Source organism: Stenella coeruleoalba (assembly GCF_951394435.1).
Source record: "Stenella coeruleoalba genome assembly, chromosome: 8".
Taxonomy (NCBI): Eukaryota; Metazoa; Chordata; class Mammalia; order Artiodactyla; family Delphinidae; genus Stenella; species Stenella coeruleoalba.
The window spans coordinates 97,616,100-97,636,834 of NC_137154.1; the positions used below are offsets into that span (position 1 = coordinate 97,616,100).

Genomic DNA, 20,735 nt, shown 5'->3' on the forward strand with positions numbered 1-20,735 from the left:
CCCAGGAGGCTTATTAATCATACAGATTCCTGTATGAGAATCTGAATCAGATTCTCTGGGACTGTGATTCAAGAATCTGTATTGTAACAATCTCCTTTTTATCTATAGATTAAAAAGTCTGAGAATCACTGCTTTAGATGCTGTTCTACCTTCCTGTTTGACTCTGGGCAAACCACTAACCTTTCCAGAATTCAGTTCCTTCTGTACAATGCAGAGGTTGGGTGGCAAATGCTCCTTTAACTTGTAAAATTCTATGACTGTGATTAATCCAGTTCCCTGCCTTTAGGCAGTCCTGTACCTGAGCCATATAAGATGGACTGTTCAGACCTGGTATGAGCTGCCTTTGGGTCCCTGGGCTACCATTTGGATACTTTTCAAATTCAGAAGCTACTTGTTATTGGATCTTGTACCTTATATTCTTTAATTACTAAAACCAACTGGTAAGGACATTCTCTGAGCATTGGTTCTTAATGATTAAAATATACAGTTTTTGAATTTTAATATATTTGTGTTATAACTATAATATATTAACATAATGTAATTACTATAAGAAATAATATAACAAACACACACAAGAAAGGGAAGGTGGAATGAAGACCCTGGAACAGATACTGATAACAACTGTTAGGAAATATTACTGACAAAAGCCAGTAGAATGTCTCTCTGGCCTTGGGTATGAGTGGAATAAGAGGAATGTGTCCAGTCATTTTCATGAAAATTAAAAGCCAAGAGCAGAGACAGCTGAGTTGAAGAGGGACCCTCTAGCATGTCCTATGTGTGGCAGGCCAAGAAATGGCAGGTGATAGCATCCTCTAAGAAATCCCAAAGGTTTTTAGAAGACAAAATCCAACACCAAATTAATCCCTCCTTCAGTCTTCAGATAGAGAAGAGCTTCTTAGACTCACCAAGAAATGGCTCTAAGTCATAATAAGAATATTCGGAAAGAGATTTCTACCTAAGGCAAGTGTTGGAAGTCACTGAATCTGGATTTAAGTGTTCTCTGTCCTCTTTATTAGGGGTATTGTCTCGGGTGACTGCCTTAGTCACTCAGAGCGCCAACTGCCTTACCCGTAAAATGGGGTTAATAAGAAGACCCATTCCACAAGGTTATTGGGAGAACTGAATGAAATAATGCATGTAAAGTGTCTAGCCTTGTGCCCAAGGCATATTAAGCATTAGGTCAACGTTTAAAAGAAGCCACCCTTCTTCCTGTGATAGTACAGAGGGTAACTGTCCTTTGAGCCTCTCTTGCCTTCCTCACGGGAGCCTGACAGAGTGTTGATTTTGGATTATTCAACGGGGCATGCTTTTGGAAATTCTCAAATTGTTTTCATTTTAGAGTTTCTATGTTATTCAGCTCTGCTCCATATTCCCTTTAATGATTACAACCAAATCACACACATGCATGATGAATCCTTTTAACAAAAAATAGTCTAAAGACCCTTCCAGAGGCTCCTTGAAATATACCTTATAAAAGGAAAGTCAAAATTATTGATGCCAGCACAGGGTCAATGAATAGGGGCTGATGGATTCCTAGGGCCTAGGACGCTGCCTGGCACATGGTAAGTACCAAATAAATATGCACCTGAATGAAATAATGTCATTTGCTGTAACACGGATGGACCTAGAGATTGTCATACTGAGTGAAGTAAGTCAGACAGAGAAAGAGAAATAGCATATGATACCGCTTATATGCAGAATCTAAAAAGAAATGATACAAAAGAACTTATTTACAAAACAGAAACAGATTCACAGACTCAGAGAATGAACTTACGGTTACCAGGGAGGGACGGGTGGGGAGAAGGGATAGTTAGGGAGTTTGGGATTGACATGTACACACTGCTACATTTAAAATGGAGAACCAACGAGGACCTACTGTACAACACAGGGAACTCTGCTCAATATTCTGTAAAAACCTAAGCGGGAAAAGAATTTGAAAAAGAATAGATACACGTACATATATAACTGAATCACTTTGCTGTACACCTGAAACTATCACAACATTGTTAATCAACTATGCTCCAATATGAAATAAAAAGTTAAAAAACAAACAAACAACAACAAAAAACCCAAATATGCACTAAATGAACACAAGATCTAATGATCATAGTCATTGTGAAAGTAGAAACAGACTTAAAACTTTGTTTAAATGGTTGATAGTGTATGGATAGTAGAGATGGCTAAATCTGAAAATTCTTTGGAAATCTTAGGTCAGAGTTAAGTCACCTGGAAATAAGCTAGCCTCCAATAACTTAGACTGCTGGAGTTATTTAGACATTTCTCATATTTCTATTTTTTTAAGTTCACATTCTGTCACCTCAAAAGTGTCAAGCTCTTTCTCGAAAAAAAATGTCTAAGGGAGAAAGCTAACATTCCTGAGTTTAAAGGCCCCATCTTTGGAATTCTTTGGACCTAAAAGAAGGGGACTGACCAGGAGCTCTTCGATTTGGTCTCTTTCTTCCCATCCCCATCCCTTCTTTCTTCTCTCTCACTCACTTCTGCTCACTCATCCTTACTTCCATTTTGTGTTTTGGCTTGCACCTTCCTAGAAGCAAGTTTCACGCTTTTCCTTTGCATTGCCATGTGCCCAGCCCTGGCATAATGTCAAGCACATAGTAGTACAGAAAAAATATTTGTTATATAAATTATGTACTGTATAAAGTATCAAGGAGATTTTGTACCAGGGAGAAAATTTTATTATTTTACCTCTGCAGGACACCCCAGCCATTTCTATCGTACCCCACCATTTCCTACTGCTGGGCATATATTATCCTATATATTTCAGGTCTTTATTTGTTCACTACCCTATGAGCTGTGAGAGTCTCAAGGTCGGGATGATGTCTTCCTCCTCTGCATCCTCTCACAAACAGCCACGTCAAGGCTCCACTCCCCGTGGCCGGTGATTCATCAAGTATGGCTGCCTGACTCAGAACCAACATAATCAGTACAACACACTCTGGACCTTCCAAGGAGGTAGGGACCATGTCTCACTCATGCTGACATACAGCCCAGTGACTGACACAGCAAAGACTCTCAATAAATATTGACTGAGGAAGGCAGAAGGGCAGTAAGAATGAATGACACTGAAAAGAAAAAAATCCAAATGGTTCAGTGAAGCCAAACACGCAGCAAAATAAACTAATGTGCGTGTCTATTCATTCTACCTTGCATTCATTCAACAAACATTTACTGAATGCCTAGTTTATGCAAGCCATGTACTTGGCAGATGAATTATATATGAGTGGGAAAACAGGTCTGCGTGGAATGTCCACTTTAGCAGGGAAGACGGACGGTGTACGAGGCACTGCATGTATGCTGATGTTGCCAACGGGCAAGGAGAGAGTACAATTCCTCGTGCAGAGGTGCAGAGAGGCATGAAGGAGACAGGAGGTGATCAGGGAGAGACCAGGAAAGGAAACAGGAGACCAAAGAATCATAGACAAAAATTCATCTGCCCCTGAAGCAAGGAACTTCTTGTAAAGACAAATGTGCTCAGGACATTAGTCAGTCTTTAAATTGATGGTTTAGTGTGATGGCAAACGCTGGTACAGCAGACAGACATCTTCTATACACAGTGATATTGACACACATCCAGCCAAGAAACCCCAACATTCCCATCTGACTGATCACAAGTGTGGGCTCACCTCCTTGACCTTGGCACCAGCCCACAAGCTGTTTCGCGATGGTTTTTTGTTTGTTTTTTTGTTTGTTTTTTTGCGGTACGCGGGCCTCTCACTGTTGTGGCCTCTCCCGTTGCGGAGCACAGGCTCCGGACGCGCAGGCTCAGCGGCCACGGCTCATGGGCCCAGCCGCTCCGCGGCATGTGGGATCTTCCCAGACCGGGGCACGAACCCGTGTTCCCTACATCGGCAGGTGGACTCTCAACCACTGCGCCACCAGGGAAGCCCTGTTTCGGGATGTTTTAACAAGTACTGGGAAGTGGTAAGCTTTTGTTTTTCCTGATTTTCACAGAGATACCTGTTGACTTACACCTGGCATTCAGTGTACTATCCTGTACCAGGGATTCAAACTCAGTAGAGAAGAGTGGCAGGGAGTGAGGTTGAGGAGGAAGGAATTTGAGAGATTATCAAGACAGGAGCACAGGCACTTCAACACTGAATGAAGCTACTTGAAAAAGGAACCCCCAGGGCTTCTCTGGTGGCGCAGTGGTTGAGAGTCCACCTGCCAATGCAGGGGACGTGGGTTCGTGCCCCGGTCCAGGAGGATCGCACGTGCTGCGGAGCGGCTGGGCCCGTGAGCCGTGGCCGCTGAGCCTGCGCACCCGGAGCCTGTGCTCCACAACAGGAGAGGCCACAACAGTGAGAGGCCCGTGTACCGCAAAAAAAAAGAAAAAAAAAAAAAAAAAGAAAAAGGAACCCCCAAATGGGTTATATTATTGAGTTAAATTCAAACTCAAGCACAGTGACTCCGAACACCAACATGGGCAAGAGGAAAACCAAAGTGCTCCAGTATTCGGTCACACACAACTCTTTGGTCTGGCACCACGATACACCCCTCTTCTACTTTTTCACCTCCCATGACAGTCTTGGTCTGCCCGACACCAGAAGCGCAGTCATAGACCCTGATCTCCACAACTGTGAAATGGAACCTTTGCTGTTGTCTGAGTAGGAAGATGGGAGAAGGCTTAAACTCACATATACGGGTACACAGATGAGAGCCTCTCCGTGTGAGTCTGTGTAAAGAAGAAATTCAAGGAAGTAAAAACGTAAATCTTCAAACTGAATGCTCTGTATCTCCAAGCATATCCTTGTATTCAGTTTCTCGGGATTTTCTATCTGTCCTGAGGACCATGGAGAAATGCAGAGGCTTGACAGCCAAGGGTTTCAAACCCAGTTTCACCACTTAGGTGGCAGCTCTGGATAAGTTACTTAACTTCCTCATACTTATTTTTCCTCATCTAAAACCTGCTGAGTTGGAGACTGAGTAAAATTACCTGGCCCCTATAGATGCCCGATAAATGTTGATTACTTTTTCTCAATCCCTAAAAGAAATGTAAGGTAAGGAAGGACCGATGCCATGTGTTTGCTTAGGTGCTTTTGTAAGACAAGGAGGATGAAAGAGCAGCATCGGTGGGGATGTGGGAAAACACACCTGAGATAGAGTTCTGAGTAATCAAAGGTGAACACAGAGCTTGGGGTAGCAATAAAGGAAAGAGGAAAGAAAGATACAGTTCCTTTGGGGAATAATGTCTTTCTGTTTCATTACCTTTCACTCTAGTGACCTCCCTATTTCTATGGTTCTCCCACATAACCACTGCCTTCCGGATGCCAATGACGCAGATGCAATTACGCCTCACGAGGAAACTGGCTGCTAGAGGGAGCTCTTCTGGCCACACAGCTACCTTTCCCCTAACTTCTCAGGTAAGTCTCCCCACCTGTGACAAGAGGCTCCAGAGACTTCTTGCTGAATGTGCTGCTGCACTTACATGGTCTGAGCCCTAAGTCAGGCAGGCCAGTGCCATTCTGATTCTGCTTGTTATTTCTCTTATGAAAAATGTAAGGTTGAGAGAAACAGGGAAGGGGGCACGCCCACAAGACTGCTGTTGGCTTCTTAAGTATTGTTCTATCTGAATGGGTGTAATGGCGAAACTCTACTGCTAACACACTGAACAGCAATGCACGCTCGCTCAACAGCCTTACACCCATCTTCTCGAAAATTTCTAGCTGTCATAGAAAAGAGGTGTAGAAGATACTTTGTTTTAATGGTTTATCAGTCAGCTGAGCTTCAGAAATATATGTCCATAAAGATATTACATGGAGCGGGGCTTCCCTGGTGGCGCAGTGGTTGAGAGTCCGCCTGCCAATGCAGGCGACACGGGTTCGTGCCCCGGTCCGGGAAGATCCCACATGCCGCGGAGTGGCTGGGCCCGTGAGCCATGGCCGCTGAGCCTGTGCGTCCAGAGCCTGTGCTCTGCAATGGGAGAGGCCACAACAGTGAGAGGCCCGCATACCGCAGAAAAAAAAAAAAAAAAAAATTACATGGAGAACTACTGTACTTTCCTTATTGGAATGATATAAATAATAAGTTATTTATATTATAATAAAAATATAATATGAATCATCCATTCAACAAATATTTATTAAGTAACTTCTGTGGATTAGGCGATGAGCTAGACCCACAAAAATGCATATATACAGGAAGAATTTTTACATACGCTTGAATAGTATTTATCCATAGAGTTGAGACATAGATCTCATGGGTGCAGAGTGAAATTTACCATCCTGTTTTTCCAGCGCATCACATTTAGCTTGCATGACAGTTTCATAAACACAGCTTTTTTACTGAGTGCATTCTCTCTTCAAAAATTTCTTTTGGCCAATCTCAAAAAACTGTCATCTCTAGGATAAAAAAAAATGGGGTTCCCCATTTAGGATGATTTTACACTTGCTACAGAAATATCAGTTTTAAAAAGAGAGACTGAGATTGGATACTGTTGGCCTCGAATCCCACAATGAAAAGCAGCATATGATACCAGGATGATACATGTCCTCAGATAGAGCCAACCTTTTCCGTAGTTTCCAAGGTGAGTCGTGCTTGTGGGGGTCTTTAGAGAAGAAGTATGGGGGAATAAGGATGGACGAGAGAATGACTAGGAAAAGAGCTAATGTTCTCATGCATACGTCCCTTGTTTTTAGTTTAAGATTTACTTTTTCATTCATTCAGCAACTATTGACCAGTACTTACTATGTGCTAGAAGATGAAGTAAGTTATTGCACATAAAGGTAAGAAAGAAATGTCCCTAGCTAAAATATACATGATATATCCCCTTTTGAAGAATCGTTAAAATTAGTAAACTGTGATTTTTCTGAAGAAAGTAACACTTGTAAAATGGGATTCCAGGAGTTTAATGCCAGTTAGTCTCACTCTTTTTCCCATGAGAGGTGTGCTAGAGGACGGGAATGTGACATTTCTTAAGAGTGGTGGGTAAACCGTGTTGATGCTTATGAAGAACATGAAATGGCAGCTGACGACTCAGTGATTAGATAAAGACAGGATATAGGTTTAAACTGCAGCAAGGTAGAAGACACATGACATTGGGCATCACCCCACGTGCTCTAGAGACATGAGTTCCACGCGACTCCTACCACTGCTAGCTACAGTTGATTGAACAGTAAACAAATGCCAGGTATACCACAAGATTTATATATATTCTCATTTAATTCCCACAATAGCATAACAAAGTAGGTGATATCTTCCCCGTTTTATCTGTTGTCTAAGTGAGGATGGGAGGCATACAGAAGTGGCATGTCTAGGCTCGCACAGTCAGGAAATGTAGAGCCAGGGTCTAAGCCAGAATCAAGGCGATGTGACTCCAAAGCTTGCCTGATGTGGCCACCCTCTGATCAAGTTCCATCTAAAATTCAAAGTGGGAAATCTATTTGAAAAGGACGAAGGATGCCCCAGAACATTTCCTTCAGCTACAATAGCGACTCTTACTACTTGTCGGATCTCAGACTGCTGATAATTTTAGGAAAGCTGGTCTCCCTAAAAAGAGACACGTATGTTTACAATTTGTGTGTGTATGTGCATTTTGGGGGGATTTCCAGAGTCCTCAAAACAAAGGCTAAGAACCTGTGCCCTGAAAGTTGCAGGACCCGACAGGGATGTAGTGGGTAAAAATACCTCTTTGGCCAAACCAACCAGGTTGATGCAAATTCTGGAGTATATGCAATTCCTTACAAACGTAGAGTTCACGCCTAACAACGGTTAATCACAACAGACAAAGACCTCAAATTACAAAGATATTCACAAAGAACACAGATTACCTGATTCTTGTTGGACTTTTGAGTAGGAGTGAGTCAGCAGGAGTGTCTAAGGGGGCAGGAAAGAACGTTGCTAGAATGAATGTCAACCCTATAGTTGGGCTGAGCCCCTTGGTCATGACCTTGAGGCTCAAGGAATTGGCTCAGACAGTTCTGAACTGAGTAGCCATTTCACAGACAGCCCACAGCCCAGCAGGACACCCCTCTCTAACTCTGCCATCATGACACTGCCATCTGCAGCAAGCGAGCTGAGATGTCTCAAGACCAAATTTATCACACCCAAGATTCCATCCTTACGTAAGAATCACCTGTCGCTGGTGCATAAATTTTAGCACCTAGCTGAGCCAAGGGTAATCAAGATTTAAAAGAAAGGGGCCTGAATAAATATCAAGCAGATTTCCTCTCTGTGGGGCTGAGTTTTGAAAAATCTTTGTGCCCTCATATGCCCCTCAAAGGAGACTGTCATTTTTCTGCTTTCGGTCTGCCTCACTACTGTTGGGGAAAGGATGCTCTCTAAGAGCCACAGGCAATCTGTTTTCTTGGAGGTTCTGCTCAAGCTATGACCTCGGTTTGTTCCAACTTATGTCTGTCCTCACAAGTTTCAGCTTGCTCTCATCATCAGCTAAATTAACCATAAAGCAAAGCCTTGACTCGCATTACTGAAGCTTGAGGGTAATCAGTACAAGCCCGGAGCTATGCATCACTGTTTCCAAGGCTGCAGGCCTAAGAAGAAATGCAGGAATGGCCCTTCAATTTATATTCCACTTCGGGTAATCTAGAAGATTCCTTTAGCTTGAGACCTTGGAGGGGAGGTTCAAGTGTGTCGTCTGAGAGCAAACAAAATGCCATTGGAAAGTGACAGAAGGCGGTGGAGTTGTTTAAGGAGCAGCGGCATTGGGATAATAATGGATGGGAGGGCAAGGAAGAGGGAGGAGGGAGTCTCCTGGACTAAAAAGGGGCCAAGAAAAGTCCCTACAGCTGTTTGGTGAAATTTGGAAAAGTTAAATTCAGGTTAACAAATATCTGGGAAGGTCTGAATCTGACCTGGGGCACATTGTTCCCTCCTCTGGGTTTCCATTTGTAAAATGTAGGAATAGGATGAAGGCTTCTTCCTGCACGAGCATGTCGTGATGGAAGGTAGAAGAAAAGGCCTTTGAAGCCAACAGAATTACTCCTCTGTCCAGGGAAATATAAACAACAATAACTCCATCAGCCTTCAGCTCTGCTTTTGAATGAGTTCTTTGCTTCTGTCTGAGAGGCAAAGTAGTTCATTCCTTGGGAAAAATTTGAACGTAGAATGGTAGACCATGCCCTTTTCACTCCGGTTTCATTATGTTATTTTGAATTATTATTAGTACATAGAACACTCAATATAAGTTAACAAGATTTTACTGAGCATCTGTCACGTACCCAAGGCTGCAGTAGGTCCTCTGGGGTAGATAAAGAAAAACTCTGTGACACGTTCAGGGTCTTCAAGTATCTTAATATCTTTTTAGAGGTTTACATGTTCCATTTTAAAAGCCAAGCAGAAAACAAGCTGTTATATTTTAGAAGTCTAACTTTTAAGATAAATATTACTTTTCTCTATTAATGTAAGCAACTGAGTTTGACTGAACTTGTTTTTATGCTTCTACTAATATATATCACTGTATTTACTAATACATATTATTGTATTATTTATATTGTTACTCATGTCTACAAAAAGCCTCACTTACAGACTTTACACTGGCTTGAATTCTGGTTGGATGCCTCTAGGTAAAACACAAATAAAAGTCCATCAAAAAAACTCTGAATTTCCAAACAAATGCATACTTGTACATTTTGAAGTTCCACTCAAGTGCACTCTCTATATGATATGAAAGAAAACTAAATGAATCATCTTGGGGAAACTACTCTAATTCCTGAGTGTGTACTTCAGTTAATATTTCTGCACATCTTGGGACTTCCCTGGTGGTCCAGTGGTAAAGAATCCACCTTCCAATGCAGGGGACATGGGTTTGATCCCTGGTCATGGAACTAAGATCCCACATGCTGCGGGGCAACTAAGCCTGCGTGCCACAACTACTGAGCTTGTGCGCCTCAACTAGAGCCCATGTGCCACAGGCTAAAGAGCCCATGCTCTCTGGAGCCTGTGCACCACAACTAGAGAAGAGAAAAACCCGCATGCCACAACTAGAGAGAAGCCCGCACACCACAACAAAGAGCCCACGCAACAAAAGATCCCGCGTGCCTCAGCAAAGATCCCACTTGCCGCAACTAAGACCCAATGCAGCCAAAAAAAAAAAATTTTTTTTTTGCACATCTTTTAAACACTGATGCTGCTGCCTCAAGTTAATTCCCAGTAATAGACTATTATCCTTTGGTGTGTACTTCTTTTGCAAATACCAAATAGATGGTCAGTTACATTATCTTCCCCAGACTATCTTGTTTTCCTTTGAAGTTTTCGAAGACAAATCACTAATCCATTTATTGTAAATGGTAATCCTTTCAAAAATATGCCTTGGGTGCAAAACTGAACTTTTCAGGCAGTAAAGATGTTTCAAAGGAGATTTTTCCAATGCAAATTATCTTTGTAGTGATGTGAAAGTAATTGTCCTGTTTTATATGAATACGCCTTTGTATACTTTCAATTACATGTATTTAAACATTTAAGAATGATGTAAAACACGATATATACATTAGTGGAATTTGCCAGTCACATCATATATTTCTAAGCAGTTTATAAAATATGTACCAAGAATTAAAGTATGATATTCTTTTTTTTTTTTTTTTTTTTTTTTTTTTTTGCAGTACGCGGGCCTCTCACTGTCGTGGCCTCTTCCCACTGCGGAGCACAGGCTCCGGACGCGCAGGCTCAGCGGCCATGGCTCACGGGCCTAGCCGCTCCGCAGCATGTGGGATCTTCCCGGACCGGGGCACGAACCCGTGTCCCCTGCATCGGCAGGCAGACTCTCAACCACTGCGCCACCGGGGAAGCCCAAAAGTGTGATATTCTTTCTTAAGAAACGATATACTGTATTACCATGTTTTTCTTCCAGTAACCCACAGCACTATTCTGGGAACTTAGGTGTTCAGATTTGGGTTGCCTATACTGTTCAGCCCATGAAATTTCAAAGCACATTCATATCCACTGCCCTTATGGTGACCCCAGTAAGATGAGAGGCAGATATTCAGGGTGACCCACCATCCCGGTCTCCCCAGGATCGAGGAGGTTCTGGGGATGCGGCACTTGCCATGGGAAAGTCCCAGCAAATGGGGGACAGGCTGATCATCCTGTGGGTATTATAATTCCTCTTTGTAGTTGGGGAAACTGAGGCACAGAGAAGCAAAGTGCTCTGCCCAGTTTACCCAGCAAACTCTTCCAACAAGAGAACATTTGCAACTAGGCAGATCCCTGCTATTTCCTCTATACCTTACTTCTGCCCGGAACTGTAAGAAAACCAATGTCATCTTTTGTCTTTTTTGTGTGCTACCATTTCAAAAGTACTAGGATGAAATACAGTGGGTACTAGTGAATAGGGATCTTTGTCAAAATCCCATATTATTTGGGAGGAACAGCGTTGCAGCTTTGTGCTTTAAAGAGAATGACACAGAGACTGAGAAGTTATGATGATCACAGCTCTTAAGAGCAGAGGAAGTACTAGTATAAGGTCTGTCTACCCCACCAACCACCTCTTACGACTGCCAACTATCTCCGGTCTTGACTGAGCCATTTGTGTAATTTCATGAAACAAATCAACTTAAATGAATCTCAGAAAAAATGACCCAGAGAGCCACCTTTTGAATCACAGCCTGGTAACAGCTAGCATTTCCTGAGGGCTTACTCTGTGCTAGGTGCAATGCTTAGAGCTTTACATGAATTCGGTCAATTCAGCCTCACAATAATTCCAAGAAGGAGCAACTAATATTCCCACTTTACAGATAAGAAAAATGAGGCTGAGAAAGGTCAAGTAATGCATCCAGTGTCACACAGCTGATAAAGGTTGGAACTTGGATTTAAACCCAGGCAGCGTGACCCTGGAACCAGTGCTTTTAGCCATCCACTGCATCACTTTTAATAAAAGCAGTTCAACAGCACAGTTCCCAACGTCCCATCACTCCGATAGCTTTTTGTTAGGGCAGACCTAAAGCTAGTGGACCACATATTCCTCAGATGCACAGTGGGTGTGTTGGTCTAAAAGCATGAGGCTTTCTGGTCATGGGTATTAAAGGATCTGAAGGAAGAGATTTTAATCTATTGATTAATTCCAGAGTGAGATAAATTGTCCTGCCAAGCTCCTGCTATTTATTCAGGACCTCTATTTCTCTTTTTGGAAAATGTAAATAATATGTCCTGGGCTTCTATGAGAAATGACTAGGTAAAATAATGGGCAAGTACTGTGCAAACTGTAAAGTGCTGTACACAATTATCCCATATGTTAAGGAGTTTCCAAAATAGCAATTTCTTCCAATGCCCTTGCAAAAGCAAATGAGACACAGCTGCTAGAACACTCTGTAAAGAGAGAGAAATCCAGCTCTTTAAAACTTTCAAGGGGGAAAACACACACCATAAAATTACCCCGAAGATGAATTTTACAAGAAGCACGGAAGTGTCATCAAGTTTTTCCGTGGTTAATTCTAAAAGAGTGCTAGCGTCGCAAAGATCAAACAAGCAGTTCTTCCACAAAAACCTGGGGAAATATGCTGTTTAATGACACTTGCATAATAGTTAGAAATGTAAATTATACTCACATGAGAAGCAGAACTGAAGAAGCCAAGTTTACTGGCTCTTCTGAGTCTTTTCCAAAGACAAGTCTGTTGGGGAAAAAAGAGGAGAGGCTTGGTCTAAACCAAACAAAAGGAAGACATAAAAAAAAAAAAAAAGGAAAGTTAGAAGGATGAGGTGTTCCTGGAATGCTATGAAGCACTGAGAGTGACTCAGCACTTGCCAAAGGGCAGCAACAATTAAACGAGTTTGTTGAAAGAACTCTAATAAAATCGGCGTTCCCTGTAATCTCAGAACAAGCTGGCACCACTAAAGAAAACGTTCAACAACACATTTGGGGACTATGAGTTGATGGAAGTTGCTTGGGGCGGGGGGACTCAGGGATGAGTCATAGACTCCTCAAATGAAGTGGACTAAAGCTGGAGGAAGCTGGGTTGGGTCTCTGCCCTCTCATTGTCTTTCTCCTCTCGAGGGATTGCAGCCCTTCTGCAATCAGCCAAAAGGAACAAGTGAGTTGGCCACTGGGCAATGAGAAATTGTCAAACAAGTGAAATGAAGTTTCATTTGTAGTATAAAGCCTATACACTGTATACACAAGTCCTGAGACAGGGAGGAAGGAAGACTTTCCCAGGATCCTCTGTGCCCATGAGAATCATTCCTGCTGAATCCTGTCTCCAGGTAGAAGGGCACCTAGGTTATCCAAGATGGAGCCTATACAGATTTTTAAGTTCTTTGGGGAAAAAGAAAATCATGATTCCTCTTAGTAACTAATTTCTGTCTTTATCTACCCTTTTAGCCATTAAGTTCTGTGCTAAAACTAGCTTCAATTTCTCTAAACTGGTCTTTGTGGACATGGATGAATGATTTTGGTTTTGCCCACCGAAAAGTATGCATCCTTCATATATTTGCACGTAGTTATTCTCATACTAAACTCATAATGGAAATGCAGGAAATTCTCCTGTCCCTTCTCAGATGAGAACTTCCCATCGCCCCACCTCAGGTTATAGAAAGGAAAAAAACCTTTTTTTGATGTCCTGGCATCATTTTTCCTATTTCAGGCGGCTATAGACTGAGTGGAGAGTTTACACCTTCCTATCTTAAGAAAAAACAAAAAAATTGAGAAGGTTAAGAGCTAGTGATTTGACATTTCCACATTAACTTTTTTTCAAAACGCTGGTGTTTTCTTTTTTTGTTTTGGATTAAACTCAGGTGTAAAATATTATATCGCACATATTCGTTATTGAGGGAATTGACTGAATTTACGTAATATTCATGAACAGAATTTTGTAAGTTGTTCTGCCAGCCAAACTATTCCTGCTTCCTGCACAAATGGAGCTGCTCAGTGTTAATCAATTGATTACCATGAATGAAGAATTCTCCAGAAAGCTGCTAAAACCAAGATACCACCATTTGGTTCCCCTTGAAAAAAGGAAATTATTGTTCTACTGGATTTTCTTTTGTTCTGAATAGAAAAGTTTTTAAGTTGGGTTGGATATTCTTTTTTTTTTTTAATGCTCTTTTTTTTTTTAACGTCTTTATTTGAGAATAGTTGCTTTACAGTGTTGTGTTAGTTTCTGCTGTATAACAAAGTGAATCAGCTATACATTTACATATATCCCCATATCTCCTCCCTCTTGCGTCTCCCTCCCACCCCTCTAGGTGGTCACAAAGCACCGAGCTGATCTCCCTGTGCTATGTGGCTGCTTCCCACTAGCTATCTACTTTACATTTGGTAGAGTGTACATGTCCGTGCCACTCTCTCATTTCGTCCCAGCTTACCCTTCCCCTCCCCGTGTCCTCAAGTCCATTCTCTACGTCTGGGTCTTTATTCCTGTCCTGCCCCTAGGTTCTTCAGAACTTTTTTTTTTTTTTAGATTCCATATATATGTGTTAGCATACGGTATTTGTTTTTCTCTTTCTGACTTACTTCACTCTGTATGACAGACTATGAGACTAGATATCAATTACTGGGTTGGATATTCTTTTTGGGTTTTTTGTTCTTTCAATTTCAGCATTCCTCTAGGAAGAGAGAGTGAATGTTCTCTTTCTCATCAACCAGAGTGTTACTAGTTTGAGTATGAAATGCAACCAGGTTCCAAGGAAATTATGTTGTAGTTTTCGGGAATGGGAAGAGTTTTTTCCCTCAGGTGACAGAAGATGAGATGTTCCTTTTGTCTTCAACCTTTTAATACCAAAGTGTGAACCATTTCTACATACTTGTTTGGAAGCATGAACTGAATGCCATGAAAGATAGCAAACTAAGCTGACTCCTTGATTCTGACCAAGCCAGCAACAGGCATTTGGATTTGAGTTGGATTTAGATGAGCTATTCAATAACCTGTATAGTGAGACTGGGAGCTTAGGAATCAAATCACATTGTGATCTTGGTAAGGATATTGCTCTTTTGTGAGCAGCTTAGTTGATGGGGTCAGTCTTTTAATTTACTTAAAATTTTGCAGAGAGTTTTCCTGTTGTAGCACTTGAACGTTTCTCCCCAATTCAATTCCTTCATCCATACAATTGGGTTAATACAACTTACTGTGCAGGTCTTTCGTAAGGACCAAATAAAATGTATACATTAGATGCTTACTATAGGCCCTGGCACATAAAAGCTGAATGATCGTTTCTTGTTCACTTGGCCCCTATATGCTCCTACTGCTAAAAGTTGGTTCTCATAAAGCAATGTTGGGCTGTTAATAACTTTCTGCCACCCTCCCCCTGACACCCCCCAAAAGAAGAAAAACCACAGTTAACTAAGAGCAGTCCCTTAATTTTGAAAATTTTGTTGTATCTTTCCAATGGAACCCCATCACCTTATACCTACTATAATAATTTACTGGACACTTACATGAGCCATCTACTGTAACAAGAACTTTATATGGGCAATATCATTACACTTTCCCTACAACCCTATGAGTTGAATACTATGGTTATTTTCTTCTGCTTCAAACTCACTTGTTCCCCAATATGAAGAACCCCAATGAGTATTTTCTAACCATCCATTTTACATAAGTATTTTTTATTATCACTGTAAAACATTATGGAATGCCTTCTGAATTATGTTTTTCAAATTTTGTTCAAGCAAAGCACTAAGATACAAAGCACTGATACTGTATACTAAGATACAGTTTCAATCCTCCAGAAAGTGACATATGTTTTTACCCCAGAGAGGAAACTATTTAAAGGGCCCATTATCTCTCTTTTTTTAATCATATAGGTGCTTCCTATCTCTGATTAAGTTTATGACCTCATCATAAATAAGAATGGCTATAACTCCTATTAATATCTGCTTAAGAACTGCAGCCAATAGCTACAAAATGTCAAACTGACCCCACTGACAAGACGGTAGTGATCACCCATACTGTTGAAATGGAGAGCAAGAGATCACTGTAGAAGAGTTCTCATGGAGACGTTCTACCCACATTCACCATCTGAAAAAATGTCATACGTAGACATTCACGCACATTGAACTGGCAAATAAAGATTTCTATACAAATATCCCTAATTTTAAATAAATGTGAAGGCCAGTAGAGCAACAAAGAATGCCTATGCTTGATACAGAGACATTCGTCAGGAAGAGTCCCTACTTGAAAAGATAGTACATCTCTATTCAAAAACCTCAGTCAATTCAGTTCATTTAGAAAAGCTCCTAAAATGAAACATTTATTGCATATTTTTCATATTGTGTTTGGCTTTGTTTTATTTTCTGAATAAATATTTGAAGAGGCATACATGTGGGCTGTATTTTCTTTTGAATCATTTTTGATATTTTACGAGATAATGTTGGCTCTTCCCTCATGGAAAAAACTGAAACAATCAAAAGGGATTTTACACATGGTCTCGACAACTACACCTATTGCCCCACCAGCATTACTCCCCCCTAAACATGCCTGTTACCATAGATAAAAATCCCTGATTTCTGGGATGCCGAATATTCCACCTGGATTCTAGATACCATCACTATTTGCAGACCCAATGAAATTGCTTAAGGAATCCTTCCTATCTTTCCTAAAACACTAATCTGTCCCTTTCTACTGGATCACTTCCATCATCGCACAACTGTATCATTATTTCTCCCAACCCCAAACAAACACAAACACCACCACTTCCACCAACACACCCTTAGCAGGACCCCACTTTCCTCACCTGTTTCCCTCCCATTTCTGTGCTTTCGTTGGCAGGAACTTCAAGAGTTGTCTTTCCTCACCATTTCCAAGTCTTCTTCTATCACCCTCTTACACTATTTAGAGCAGACCTTAACCATCACCATGCCACCAGATATGTTCTTGTCAAGGTTACTGATGTTCTCTAGTTGTGAAATTCAATAGTAAATTTTCAGTTTTCATCTTACTTGACCCAGCAGCAGCATCCGACACTATTTTTCACTCCCCTCTAACTGGTACACTTCCTTCTCTTGGTTTTTAGGACACCAAAGCCTCCCAGTTTTTCTCCTTGGATGGTCCACTCCTTCTCAATCTCTCCTTGGTGGTGTCTCTTTTCCTTCTTGACCTCTTAGTGCTAGAGAATCCCAGGGTTGAGTCCTTTTCTTCTTCTCTGCTTTATCTACACCCACTCCCTTGATCGTCTCATTCAGCCTCAAAACTTTCAATACTGACAAGCTGATGACTCCACCTTTAGCCCAAACGTACTCCGCATACTCTCATAAGCCCCATATGTGCGTGACCAGCAACCAACTCTACATCTCCCATCAGGTATCTAATAGTCATTTCAAACTCAGTATACCCAAAATCAAAATCCCAACATTCTCCACAAACTTGCTCTTCCTACAGTCTTTTACATCTCAACTGATAGCAATTTCATCTTTGCAGCTTCTCAGGCCAACACCTGGATTCCTTTAACATTCTACATCCAATCTCTCATGAAATCCTGTTGCACTTTACTTTCAAAATATATAGAATTTAACTGCTTTTCACCACCTGTACTGATCAGTCAACACATGGCCCAAGCCACATCATCTCTTGCTTGGGTTACTGGCATAACCTTGTAACTAGCCTCTTAGCTCCTATCCTTGCCCTACTCAGCATTCTCTAAACACAACATTTGAACAGGTCCTTCTTAAAAAGTCAGCATTGTGCAATGACTCCTTTTTCACTCAGATTAAAGCCAACATCTTTTTCAGTGACCTACCAAACATTACATGATCATGACCTCGCCTTGATATTACCTCTCCTATCTATCACTACTTCCCCTTCACACACTTTGCTTCAGCCCCACGGTCCTCTTTGCTGTTCCTTAAATATGCCAGCCATGCTCCTGCCCTTTGGCCTTCATACAGGCTGTTCTCTCTGCCTGTGACACTCTTCCCTAGATAACTACATGCTTACAGTCCTACCTGTCTTAGGTCTTTGCTCAAATGGCACCCTATTTGAAATTGCAAATGCACACACGACCCTTTCCTGCCAGCCCCTGAAGTCCTAAACCTTATTATCCTGCTTGATTTTCCTCCTTTCCATAGCATCTACTACCAGGAACATATTGCTTTATGTATTAAGTTTACTGTCTGTCTCTGCTAGAATGTAGGCTCTGCAAGGGCAGGAATTTGAGTAGATCTTGGTCATGCCTTTTCCTGAACATCCTGAATAGTGCTTGGCATATGAAATCACTCAATGGGTGTTGAATTGAATGGAATGAAATAGGCTTCCAGTAAAACCAAAAAACACACACAAAAAATACACCCAAAAAAACCCCTGAATTGATAACATCGTGCCTATAGGAAATAAGGGCTTGACTTAAAATAGCTTGATAGAGAATTACTGTCTAGGATCTAAGTCTATCCTAAAGCAAGAAGAGAAGATACCTGAATACATACCTGAATACATGGTCTATTTTCTGGGAAAGAGAGTATGGAACCAAAAATGACAACCTGGGGGAAAATGAAGACACATCTTCCTTCTTTTGCATTTAAAGATTCAGGTAACATATTTTCAGATGACTCAAGAAGAAGTTTGGAAAAGACCATGATAGTGTGAAGGAGCTAGAAGTTTAACTTAAAAAAAAAAGCTGGCTTTCTTTTTCCAGTGTTCATCACAGTTCTATATAGACACTCTGACCCATGGATGTCCACCTGTGGTTTGTGCCACTGATGGCTTTTCAAAGTCCCATTTTAGTAAAGTAGTTTGAAAAAGAGGAGCAGTTCATGGAATATTTGTTTTTATCAGCCTTGGCAATCATAAGGGAGATCAGGTAACTCCTCTCAGTGTGTGGTCCTTGGACCTGAAGCATTAGCAACACCAGGAAACTTGCTAGAATTGCAAATTCTTGGGACCCATCCCACTCCAAGTCTACCTCATCAGAAACTCTGATGATAGTATCCAACTATCTGTGAATTAACAAGTCCTCCAGGTGATTCTAATGCCTACTTTGTGTTAGGCATTCGGTTTAAGAAACACTGAGGAAACAAAATGAGAGAAATCATCATTATTGTTCATTTTCAAGTTTACAATGACTTATTTTTTTAACAAGGCAACATTAGAATACAGATTGCCTTCACTGATAAATGCAATACGCTCGTAGGTCATCCAGCGCCCAACACTAACATTTATGAAACACTCTTTCTGGGCATTCTGCTTCAGATTGACGAGAAAGTAGAAGACTCTCATATATTCCAGGAGCCTAATTTAATGATTTCACAATGCTCTGAGCTACTTGGCTCTTGGCTCTTCCTGTTAAGATTTATGAACCCAGATTGCAGCAAACCATTTTTCAAATTAGCTTCAAGCTGACAATTCCATTTCAACAATAAAGACTATAGCAATGGAATGTGAATTGAGGGGAAAAAATAGATATTGAGGGTTGTAGGAATTTGTCAAAAATGACATTCTAATTACAAATATTAATCCACAAGTAGGTCACCAAGAGTCACTTTGCTTTGATTATTTGCTTGATAGAGGATTATGACACAAAGACCATCAGTTTGTAAAGTATTTACTTAAAGAACGGAACTCCGCCTGGTCTGTGAAATCCAAAACCAATATTCTGTAAAGCCCAACTTCCTGTAATTCTCACACTCTCATTAGTTCTTTAAGAGTAGATACATATCCCATTTTACAGACGGCACAACAAAGCTCAGTGACCTATTCAAGGGCACATTGTTACGTACAAAGTCAAGACTGAGTCTCAGATGTCTGGGATTTGCTAATAGATGCCAATTCAATATAAGAAATATGTATTAAGCACCTGCTCTGTACTACCAGACCATGGATTAGGGGAAGGGAGTGTAAGAATTTCTGACACAGTCCCTGACTTTAAAGAGCTCAATTCAAGATACCCTGTCCTCCTAATCATTTAATACCCACCTTTGTCAGTTCTAGCAAAGTAAATGAAATAAATGGTAAAGCTGGTTGATTTCAGCACTAAAGAAGTCTTGGACCAGCAAGGACTGCGTGGTGAGGTGTCCTAAGACCTTTACACTGATCATGTACCATTTAATCAAGGCACCATGTACATCTTGATGAAGAGTTTAAAAGTGCCCTGTCACGTCCTACTAATAGTTCATGCCCATAACAAAATATGGAGACACTATGTGAAAAAAAAAAAAGTGATAAGCTTGCAGAAAGGCAGTGGAATTGGAGCTCAGGGTCAGAGGAGACGGAAAGCTAGCTATTGAACAAATCACATTTTACAATGAAAAAAATAACATGACGTTCAGATATATTTACAAACAAAGACATGTTAGAACTGGTATGCGCTCCTTCCATCATTCTCTCCATTATCTGAGAATAGAGTTGAGTTTGGGGGTCTGTATTTTTTCAAAACACCAGCAGCTCTGGCTTTAGAAAATGTTCAAGTTAAGTCAAGAAACTTATGTGACTGAGAATTGGAGACTTAAGGTCCCGTCTCCATTTTATCCCTTACTGGGTTTAAAACTAAAAGGAAGATTTTTTTTGTTGTGAAAGTAAGAGAACCTCAGACAAATTTTTAAGGAAGTTAAAGTTTTCCAATAAAGTATTAGAAGCTATAGAAACATGAAGCCATATTTACGCATTCGCTCAACATTTATTTAAGCACGTGTATGCTGAGTGCAGTAGGTCCTGGGGGTACCCAAGTGGATATAACAAAGTGCTGGTGTTTTTTACTCTATTATTAGAGTATCTGGGGAACACCCTCAGAATAGTAACCCGAAATTACGTAAAGTAGGGAAAAAATTGGACTTAAGCCAGTTTTTTAAATGAGTTGAGACTGCTTAAATAGTAAAATAAAAAGACTAAGGGGTAAGCTTTAGTAAC

General features: G+C 40.9%; 1 protein-coding gene across 11 annotated transcripts in view; it reads right to left on the bottom strand.

Moving 5' to 3' along the window:
- Positions 1-20,735, bottom strand: part of LOC307190567 (uncharacterized protein) — a 394,123-nt gene that overhangs the window by 66,548 nt on the left and 306,840 nt on the right. For all 11 annotated transcript variants that reach the window (XR_013829494.1, XR_013829495.1, XR_013829496.1 and 8 more), the window contains one exon: positions 12,516-12,578. Coding sequence is in view for 4 of the 11 variants with exons in the window: in XM_079929808.1 (XP_079785934.1) it covers positions 12,516-12,578 (63 nt within the window). In the remaining 7 variants the exon portion in view is untranslated. The remainder of the gene's footprint in view (positions 1-12,515; positions 12,579-20,735) is intronic.